The sequence below is a fragment of the Delphinus delphis genome, chromosome 1, assembly GCF_949987515.2.
Source record: "Delphinus delphis chromosome 1, mDelDel1.2, whole genome shotgun sequence".
In the NCBI taxonomy this organism is placed as follows: domain Eukaryota; kingdom Metazoa; phylum Chordata; class Mammalia; order Artiodactyla; family Delphinidae; genus Delphinus; species Delphinus delphis.
Window position 1 is genome coordinate 112,818,086 of NC_082683.1, and position 10,246 is coordinate 112,828,331.

The window sequence follows — 10,246 nt, forward strand, 5'->3', positions numbered from 1 at the left end:
CATTACTTTATTCAGGCAGGGAAAAGCCAGATGGGGCTACAACATGGCAGGCATATGGGGGGTCAGGACATAGGAGCACCCCCTCACCCCCATTAGCCATCAGCCAGACATCCCATGAGGGTGCAGTGAAGAAGGGCAGAGCTGGTGAGCCCTGGCGCATGGACCACCACGGCCCCCTCCCCATGGAGGAGCCACTGGGCCCCTGGCCTTTTCCAGCTGATGGGATGGGGAGGAAAGGGAGTGCAAGGAAAAGGGGGGGCCTAGTCCTACAGAGATTCAGTTGGCTTCAGCCTCGTGGGACAGTGCAGGCCGGATGTCCCCCTTAGCAGGGTCCAAGGGGCTGGTTTCTATTCCCAGAGCCTGCATTCTTGGAACGGGTCCCTTTGCCACACCCATTTCACCTCGGCTAGCCAGGCCTCTCAGACAGAAACCACGGGTCAAGAGATAAGTTAAGGGTGCTGCCTCCGAGCAGGGAGGGGCTGGGGGATCCCCCCCGCCCAAGACCTCGGTGCAGGAGGGGGTGCTCTTCCTCTAGTCCTCCCCTGAGGACCAGGAATCTCTATCTCCCTCTCGCTGACTGAACTTCAGGAGCTGGCCTTGGCCCAGGTGAAGCGGAGCCCCTGCCCAAGGGGTCTTCAGGGCACCCCCCTCCTCCTCCTCCTCCAAGGGGCTCCCTTGGTCACCCTCAGGGGGCCCCGGTTTCCCCTGCCTTACTCCCTCAGACTGCTCCAGCCCGTTCACCACACCCCCATTCACATGCTCCAACTCTTCCTTCAGGCTGGGGCCCTGGCCATTGACACCGAGGGTGTCCCCTACCTCCAAGCCCGTGTCCTCCACCGCACTGAGGGTCCCCACAGGGCCAGGGACTTGGCCCTCCCTCTCCAGGGGAATAGCATCCGACTCGTCCTCTGATCCTGAGGCCTCCGTGCTGTCCTGGGACTCAGTCTCCAGGGCGGTCATGGGGGCGTCAGACGCCGCACCCCTCAAGCCATCATCCCAGGGGACACTGACATCCATGGTCTCAGACCCCAGGAGGTTCCCTCTCTGAGGGCCACTCAGGGCCGGGAGGCTGCCCACAGAGGGCCCTGCCCCCCACCGCCCTGCCCCTGGCCCCCTCTCCCCTTCTTCATCTTCTTCCTCTCCCTCCTCCCCGCTCTCTTCCTCATCTGCAAATCCATCCGATTCCCCATCCGGGTCCCAGACTGCAGGCTCCAGTAGCAACGGGGGCACCTGGCCCGGAGGTTCTGCCACCTCCCCAGGGACCCCAGGAAGAAGAGAAGCCTCAGTCCCCAAGTCCTCAAATTCTTCCGACAGCTCAGAGTCATGGCCACGTTCCTCCTCATCTCCCCCCTCCTCCTCCTCTGAGGGATGGGCCCCAAGGCCCTCAGAGGCCAGGACTGCAGGGCCCCAGCCTTCCTTTCCAGTCTCCTCTTGAGGGGAGGGCCTCTGCTCTCCAGCCAGGTCCCACTTGGGGGAAGCAGGGGACCCGAGGTAGAGGCCCAGGGGAGTGGAGTCGGGAAGGGTCTCCCCTAGCTCATCAGCCTCACTCTCTTCTCTGCTCTCCTCCCCCTCCTCCGAGAGGTCTTCAGGGATTCCCCCGGAGCCCATCTCCTCCTGCTCACCCTCCACCTTTCCCAGGACCTCAGCCCTGCCTGCCAGCCCCCAGCTAGCCTCTTGGCTACCCTCAGCCAGGGGCTGGGCCCCAGGGGCATCTTCAGGGATTGGGATGGGTGAGCAGGACTCAGTGGGCCGTGGGCTGGGTGGCCCCAGCACTGCTTTGGCATCCTCCTTTGCCCCCTCGGAGCTCAAGGGCCTGGGTTGAGGGGTATCACTTCCATCGCAGCACGAGGTCTCGGCAGGGAACGTCTCCTCTGCTTCCTCAGGGCCTTCAGGCTCAGACTCCTCCCAGCCCCTGGCAGCGTCCAGCGGGTCTCTGCTCTTCCTGGGCAGTGTGGAGAGCTCTGGCTCCAGAGCAGCTGCCTCCTCCAGCTCCTTTCTGGGCCCTTCCAAGCCCTGCACCCTCTTTGCCTCCAAACCTTCCTCCCCCAGGGGTGGCCCCATCACCTCCTCTCTGGCCAGGCCGCCTGGGTCCTCCAGCCCTACCGCCTCCTGCTCCGGTCCCTGTTCCGCTCCTGCAGTCTCTAAGCCCAAGGTGACCTCTGGGGAGGCTCGGCCATCGCTGGGGGCCACATCCTCACCTTCCAACACTGGCTCTAGCACCTCTGACATTCCCTGGGGAGCTGGGAGGCCCGGGGTCCCCACCTGGTCTGGCCGCTCTTCAGGGTCCTGGAGGCCCTCAGTGCCTCCCACCCCACTGGCTCCCTCAGCTGAGACCCTCTGCTCTTTGGGCTCGGAGCTCCCTGGCTGCCCCTCACCTGGGCTCCAGGCCTTGCCTGTGGCCATCAGCTGCAGCTCCCCCCGGTCTACAGCCTCCCCCTTCCCAGCGAAGCTATCCCATTCCCTAGGTTCCATCTCTGCCTCGTCCGCACTGTCCACTTCAGGTCTCCCAGGGGGCGTTTCCTGATCCAGTTCTTGACCCCCCTGCACCGTATCTTCCCACTTCTGCAGATGTGCAGAGAGTGGCAGCTCCTGTCCCTCCTCCTCCAGGGACCTCGGTGGCTCTGAATTCTCTCCCTTCTCCACGTTCTCTTCCTCTTCCAGATACCTTTGACTTCCCTTGTCTACCTCCTCTGGAGATCTCATATCCTCTACACTCTGCCCTCCCAGAGAGCTCAGTGATTTCTGAGTCTCCTCTTCTAGGGGTCTCAGTGTCTCTTGGTTCCCTTCCACAGACCCCAGTGGTTCTTGACTTTCCTTTTCTAGAGGTTTCAACATTTCCAGGTTTTCTTCTCCTGTAGGCTTTAGTGGTTCTAGAGTCTCTGTTCCTAAAGATCTCACTGCCTCTACGCTCTCTTCATTTAGGGACCTTAATAAGTCTTGATTCTCTTTTTCGAGAAGTCTAACTATCTCCTGGTCTTTTCCAAGAGACTTTAGTGCCTCTGGTTTCACCTGTTCTAGAGGGCTCAATGTCGTCTGGTCTTCTTTTTCTAGAGACCTCAGTGGCTGATTCTCTTTTCCTAGAGGTCTTGGTGTCTCCTGGTCTTTTTCTTCTAGAGATCCCAGTGGCTGTAGAGTCTCTTTTGCTAAGGGTCTCAATGTTTCCTGGTTCTCTACTTCCTGACATCTCAGTGGCTCCTGCCTTTCCTTTTCTAGAGCTCTCAATGACTCAAAGTTCTCCTCTTCTAGAGACCTCACTAATTCTTGATTTTCCTTTCCCGGAGATAAAAATGCTCCTACATTTCCTTGAAGAGACCTCATTATTTCTTGACTCTCCTTTTCTAGTGATTGCAATGTCTGTGGGTCCTCTTTTCCTATAGGCTTAAGTAGTTCTAGAGTCTCTTTTTCTAGAGGTCTCATTACCTCCATCTCCTTTCCTTCTAAAGACTGCAATAACTCTTGATTCTCCTTTTCTAGAGTTTTTAGTATTTCTAAGTTCTCTTCTTCCAAAGACCTCAGAGATTCCTGATTCTCCTTCTCTAGAGATCTCATCGTCTCATGGCGCTGTTTTTCCAGAGAAATCAGAGGCTCCTGAATCTCCTCTTCCAGAGACTTCAGAGTTTCTTTTTCCAAAGGACCCGGGGAGTCTTGGATTTCTTTCATGTCCAGATCCCCCTCTTCTTGCCATGTTTCCTGCTGCAAGCTGCTTATTACTTTGACCTCTACAGCTGTTTCTTTCTCTGCCAGCCCCCAGATTTGTCCTTCCCCTTCCTCCTGGAATCTGCTGGACCCTCTAGACCCACTGGGTTCTCCATCTTTGGCCTCTAAACTGGGATGGTCAGGGCTGAGGGCTGGAGCCAGGGAGGCATGATCTTCAGAGGACTGGCCTGGACTGGGCTCTTGTTCCTTGCCCCCAGGCTCCTCTGGTCCTGGCAGGACGCTGGCAGGGATGGCCACCTTGGCTTCAGCCCACACCGCTTCTGGAACCTGTTGCATCCCAACCTGTGGCTGGGGCAGGGAGAGAGGGGCATCCTGGGCTCTGATCTTGGCATCTGTGGCAGGGCGGGGAGCCTGAGGTGTGGGCGGAATTGGGGTGCTGGCCGAGGTGGGGGCATGGCCCTGAAGGAGTTCCTGGCTCTTCAGGAAGCCTGGCACAGGTGTTTCAAGGGTATCAGGCAAAGGTGAGGAGAGGGGAGTAGGGCTCAGCACAGAAAGCAAAGGTCCCAGACGCCGGCCCTCTGGGGTCCCAGGGAAATGCAGCTCCAGCTTAGGGTCTGGAAAGGTAGAGGGGAAGAAACGGTGTCAGCACATACAGGTTGGGGGTGGGGCAGGGGAGCAGCTACCACTTCTGGCAAGAGGGTCCTGCTCCTGCCTTTTATGGGCTGGGCTAAGAGTATGCTCGCTGCCGTGGAGGACCACGGTGTCAAGACTTTTTTTGCTGCTTTTCAGGAAAAGCATCGCTCTGGGTGTGAAGAGGAAAGAAAGGTAAAGTTTTGGGGGGACCTTGGCCCCTCCTCTTACCCAGGAAGCTGAGGGACGCCTTGGAACCGCTGCCAGGTGTCTGCAGCCGGGAGTTCTCTGCCTCTAGGAGGGTTCTGGGGAGAAGGGAGGAAAAGCTGGGTCAGCCCTCTGCCCACAGGCCAGCCGGCAAGCCAGCCAGGGAAAAGTCACAGCTGAGCATGCGCGTCCCTGGCCTGGCAGGCTATCTCTTCATTTTCACCACTATCACACAAATGCCACACGCATACTTGGCTCTGCACATGAAATCACATGGTCACATCCCACAGATATCACCCATTTGGTCACACGGAGTCACACACTTATTTGGGACACACGGCTGGACTCACAGACACACAAGCAGATTCCCACACAGTCGACACAGTGTACACACACACCCACACATTGCTTAGACTAGTCCCCTCCCAACCCCAGGCCTATGACCTCATCCTCCGTGTGGGGGGCCGATTCTCATGCTAATTGCTGCCTTTGTCCACACTGCCATCTGGAGGGTCTGAGTAGGGGGCTTCCCAGGGGAAGTGGGAATTCTCAGGCCGTTCCCATGGGATAGGCTCCCTCCTCCTTCACCCCCAGGGCCCCCAGAGCTGGTTCCAGACAAAAGCCAATGAATTCAGCTCCCTCTCTCCAAATCCTTTTCATGCCTCAAAACCCAGGTTAAGCCTGCGCAGTCCTTTCCCCTCAGTGGTTTGATATAGGGGTCAAGGCCCTCATCTTGGGATCTCTAAGTACTCTGGATCCCAAGCCTTTCAGGGCAATGGAGGTTTTCGTGTACATGCCCCTGCCTTAGTGCCCCATGGGGACCGAGGAGGAGGGGACCGATTGCGGGGGAGGGAGGACCAATCAATTCAACGAGTTATCCTGAACATCTGTCTCCTCTGTGCTCTTCCTCATGATCTCTGAGTCCGGTTAGTGTTTTCTATGGTCTCACCTCTGTCCTTCTCGATCGATGCAGCGTCATGCCCCCTGAGCTCTGTGCCCCCTGGAGGTGGAGGCCCTCTCTTCTTCATCCCTAGATCCTCACCGCCCTTCCCTCTCTGGGCCCGGCCTCCCCTCCCCTCCTTAACCTGTCCCAGGGCCCCTGCTTTTGTTTTTCCTGTGGATTCTGGGGGCACTGTCCTCATAGCCCGTCTAGCCCTGGCTCCACCCTGCAGGCTTGGGGTACGCAGCCCTTCACAGTAGCAAAGCCCCTTCCTCAGGCTTCATCGGTGGGTCCTTGGCTAACCAGGCCAGTTTCCCAGAAACTGGGTTTGCCCAAGGCCACAGAGCCAGAGAAGCAGCACTTCCTTGGTCTCAACCTTTCCTGAGCCAACAGGGAATGCGGTCAGTAGAAGGGCTGGGCAGGGCCAAGGCTCGAGAGAAGCCTGGCCCCAGGACACTCAGGATGGAAGGGACCTTGGCTGTCACCCAGCCCATCTCCCATCCTCCCGACAAGGAGACTGAGGCCCAGGTCAGGCGGCAAGTCAGTGCCACCGGCCCACACCTGCAATTCCTTCTTCCCGAGGCTGCTCAAGGACATCACCCTCTCTGTGTGAGCACACACACAGAGACTGGGCTTTTCAGCCCCTTGGGGTAAGGTTCTGGATCTGGATGACCCACACGTGTCCAGCCCTCTCCTTTGAGGCTGTCCCACTCAGCTCTGTCACCTCTCCTTGGGGGATCTCCTGGGCACGGGACGCTTCTCTGGTCCTGAACCCACGAGAGAGCAGGTGGGCTTAGGCGGCACACATCGTGGTGTGGAAGGGATCGGCCTAGAGTCACAGGACCGAGCGGTGGCAGAGCCTCCACCACCCGTGGCTCTGGGCCTCTTCAGCCCAGGAGTCTGCCCCTGCATGGATGTGTGCACCTGTGTGCCTGCATGGGTCAGGGTCAACCTGTACCTGTATGTGGCCACCTCCAAGCTGAGGGACATCTTGAGGTGTGCCAGCTGCTGCCGACCTTCCAGGACCTGGGCGATCTGGTTCTGTAGGCCCTGTTTCTCCTGCTCCAGGGCCTCCACGGACAGCTGCAGAGCAAGCCAGAGGCAGTCAGTGAAGGGACGGGGTCCTTCTGCTAACTTACCTGCATCCCCATGGGCTGCTGCAGCAGCATCTTCTGCTCCCTAACTTCTCTGCAGAGCAGATTCCTGCCTCCCCTACCCCACTTCCCGCCCAGAGAAGCCCTCCTGAAGCCCCCGAGAAGAGCACAGTGGCCCCTCTCAGCCCTCTCCCACGGCCTGGCTCCTCCTCTGAAGATGCTGATTAAATGGTAGCACATGCTGCTCAGAATTCAGCTCCCACAGGAAGGGGGGGGGGGGTGAGGGAGGAGAGGAGATGGCTTACAGAGAGGAGAAGGAAAAAAGTGGAAGCAGAAGGAAAAACAATTAATCACCAGGCCTGGAGCCTGCAGCATTGGAAGCCAAACAGCCCGGGTCCCAGTCACTGTCTCCTGCTCCCCATGCTAGGCCCCCACCCCCTCCACTTCCCACATGTTCTGGAATCCTTCTCCTCTGAAGGGGGGGCGGTCATGGTGAGACCTCTGTCTGGCCCAGGCAGGAGGCTGTTTTCTCAGCTGCTGGTCGCATCTGCGCAGTGTGAGGGGGAGCAGCTGTCCCGGGCCTCTGGAATGTGCTCAGGAGCCGAAAAGCCCAGACAAGGGAGAGAAGGGCTGGTGGCTCCCCATCCAGGGCCCCTCACCCTCTCCTGTCAGCGGGGAGGAGGGCAGCTGGGAACTTGCAGACTCTTGAGTGGCCAGACCGTCAGATCAGCACTGAGAGGGAAAGTTCTGAGCATCTTCTGAGCAACGGCAGGGCCTAGGGAGGGGTCCAGGGGCCATCAGGGTACGAACGTGCCATTTAGACAGTGAGGAGGCCGCTGCAGCGTCTTGTGCCTGTCTGCCCTTCGAGGGGGTGTGCTTTGAGGTCTGAACCTCCGTCATTCCAGCCCTACACTACACAGAGTTGTGAAAGTCTAGGACAGTGGCATCAGGCATGGTTTTCTAAGAAGTGGCCCCTGAACCTGCAGCCACCACACCCCCCACTTCCCACTCCCTCTCCCAGGTCTCTGATCCCCAACGGGACTTCCTGAAGCCTTGTCTTGCCCAGGCCCCCAGGCTTCCTCACCTGGAACTGCTCAGTAGCCCGCAGCCGCTCCTGCCAGCGGCCCTCCAACCTCTGCTCCAGCGCGGCCCTGCGCTCCTGGAGGCCGCTGCGCTCCGCTTGGAGCTGCTGCAGCTTCAGCCGACCCTCGCGGGCGCCCTGCAACGCGTGGCCCAGCCGCTCGCGGGCCTGGCCCAGCGACGTCTCCATGTGCGCCACGCGCTCCTGGTAGCCGCGCACGGCCCCGCGCCACGCCTCGCCCAGCCGCAGCGCCAGCTCCTCAACCTCGGGGGCCGGCACGGGGGGCCCGCGGGGCGGAGCGGGGCCGCGGGGGGCGCAGGCAGCCTGAGCGTTCAGGCCCGCGCGTTCCTCCTCGTGCGCCGCGCGCAGAGCCTCCAGCTCGCGCTCCAGCTCCGCCGCCTGGGTGCTCAGCCAGGCCTGGGCGCACTTTTCGGCCTCGACCGCGCGCCGGCTGCGGGCCGTCTCCTCCGCGGTCCGCTCCCGGGCCAGCCGCAGCTGCTGGCACCGGGTCGCCACGCCCTCCACCTCTTCTTCCAGGTTGTCGCGCGCCACCTCGGCCGCGCGCTTCTCCCGCCAGCGCTGGTCGACGAGGGCCCGCAGGGCCGCCAGCTCGTCGTCGGCACGGGCCCTCCAGGAGGCGTCCCCGGCCTGTGCCCGGAGACCCCCGAGCTCCGCGCTGAGCAGCTCATTCTGCTCCTCTAGCGCCTTGACCCGGGCCAGGTAGGCCTCCAGGCGCCGGTTGAGCTCCCACATCTGAAAAGATTCCTCCCCCAGGCAGCCCTCCATCCTGCCCGTCTGACCCACCGAAGGTGGAGAGAGGCGAAGCACCGGGAGAAGCCAGCAGCTCTCAAAGCTTTTAGGACGGAAGGGTAAAGAAGACGGATGGGGACAATGACGGGGCGGGGCGAGGAGCAGCTGAAGCGACTGAGAGTCGGGAGTGGGAGCGAGGCTATTCATACTCCCGCCAGCCTGGCGGGAAAAGGGGCGGGACCCAGGCCTTAACCCCTTAGAGTTAAGAGAAACGACGGCAGCCTTTGTCCCTGTGCCCCCGGTATGCTGGAGAGTGAAACCAAAGGAGAAGCCATGCCCGGAGAATCCGATCCGATGGTGGCTTTCAGGGGGAAGAGGCCGTGAGGCAAGGTCAGAACCGCAGATAAAAGCAGATTATACACAGAACTGAGCCTGTGGAGGGGGTGCCAGGGGATTCAGTCCTGCGAGGGGGTGCGAGTCTCAGTTACTCAGCTCATCCAAGAGAGCTGTCACTTACTGAATTCCTCTAAGACTCAGTTTCTTCATCCAAAAAATGGGAGTGATGATGGAACTGTCATGGGACTGTTGAAAGAATAGATGTGGCCATGTTTTTCGTAAATAGCGAAGGCTCACCCTCCTGAAATACTGGAAGAAGGCAGCATTGCAGAGAGAAGTTAGAAGAGACATTGCCTGGAACACAAGAACAAATGTGTCCTACTGGGAAACACCCCATATGCACACACACCCTATTTCCTCAGTCTCCACCAGGAAACGGAGAGAGCAGGCAAAAGGATGTTCGCCCCATTATTCACCTCCATCCTTTCTACTCATCTTTCATATAAGCTGAGGTTCATAGACCCACTTTTTAGGTAATGGAAGCCCCCCCCCGCGCCCCGCCAGTTCGCAGGGAAGGACACCCCATCCTGGCCTCGTTGTCAGCGATTTTTGGGCAGAGGGCGCCCCCTGGTGGCTCGCAGACCGGGCCAAGAAGAGGAAGCAGAAAGAAGAGGCATCTCTTGTCACAACTAGTCCAAATTTATCGAGCCTTTGTAATATGCCAATCATGTTCCAACATTTTATTTACGTTATCTGACTGAATCCTCAAAACATCCCTTTGAGGGTTCCACAGTTCAGGAAACGAAGAGCTCACTGAGGGCGGGAGTAGCTGGGAAGGCCTTCTGGAGGAGGAGGGGTCCTTGAACTGGGTGGTGAGGGAGGTGGGATTTGGGGTTTGTAGTGTAAAGGGGAAGCAGGGTCCTAGGGAGAGGGCCAGAGATAATGAGACTGAGGGGGGTCTTTGGGGAAGGAAGTTCTGCTCATGTAAATCCAATTTAGCTCTACAAGTGTTAATTGAGACCTACTATGTGTCAGCACTCTGTGCCAGCCCTGGAGGAACACATAGTTTGGTAATGTGAGGGCAACAGCAATGGTGGTGGAGGTAATATTATCATAATACTTAGCACCTGAGGCATCCACAGAGACCTGGGGGAGCACAGATAATGGAGAAGGTTTTCTGGAAAGGGGGTACAGCAGAGTCAATGACCAGGAGGCCATCCCACCAGGCCAACTGGACTTTGAATTCACTACCATATGTGGAGCAGAAAGGGAGGGGCCGGTGGGCGTGGAGTGGGGGGATTGACTGAGACTTAGTGCAGACCGGGAGGCTGAGGCTTCTCCATCCCCACATTACCTCACAAATCCTGCGGTTTGGTTTGGGCTGGGGCATCGCAAAAGTTGTGTCCAGGGGAGGTCACTTGGCATCTCTCCCTCCTCTTTCTCTTCCTGGCTGTGGGGAGAGAGAAGCTGAATACTTGAGATCCCTGGGTTCCTCCAAGGGGGGGGGTCCCCTGGAAATGTGGGGTGGCACTGGTGTGGGGAGTTTCCCTC

The 10,246-nt window shown here is 59.0% G+C and overlaps 1 protein-coding gene across 1 annotated transcript; it reads right to left on the minus strand.

Moving 5' to 3' along the window:
- On the minus strand, window positions 1–8,500 carry NES (nestin). Its single transcript, XM_060031937.1, has 4 exons — window positions 7,613–8,500; window positions 6,393–6,517; window positions 4,519–4,592; window positions 1–4,271 (listed from the first exon to the last, which is right to left on the minus strand). The coding sequence occupies exons 1-4, from the start codon at window positions 8,393–8,395 to the stop codon at window positions 532–534; spliced, it is 4,722 nt and encodes a 1,573-aa protein (XP_059887920.1). The 5' UTR covers window positions 8,396–8,500; the 3' UTR covers window positions 1–531.
- Between the last annotated feature and the right edge of the window lie 1,746 nt (window positions 8,501–10,246).

Coding starts and splice junctions, on each gene's coding strand:
- NES (XM_060031937.1), bottom strand. CDS start 8,395: ATGGAGGGCTGCCTGGGGGAGGAATCTTTTCAGATGTGGGAGCTCAAC. Junction 4,593..6,392: donor TTGGAGGTGGCCACATACAG/GTACAGGTTGAC, acceptor CCTTCTCCCCAG/AACCCTCCTAGAGGCAGAGA. Junction 4,272..4,518: donor GGCGTCCCTCAGCTTCCTGG/GTAAGAGGAGGG, acceptor CTACCTTTCCAG/ACCCTAAGCTGGAGCTGCAT.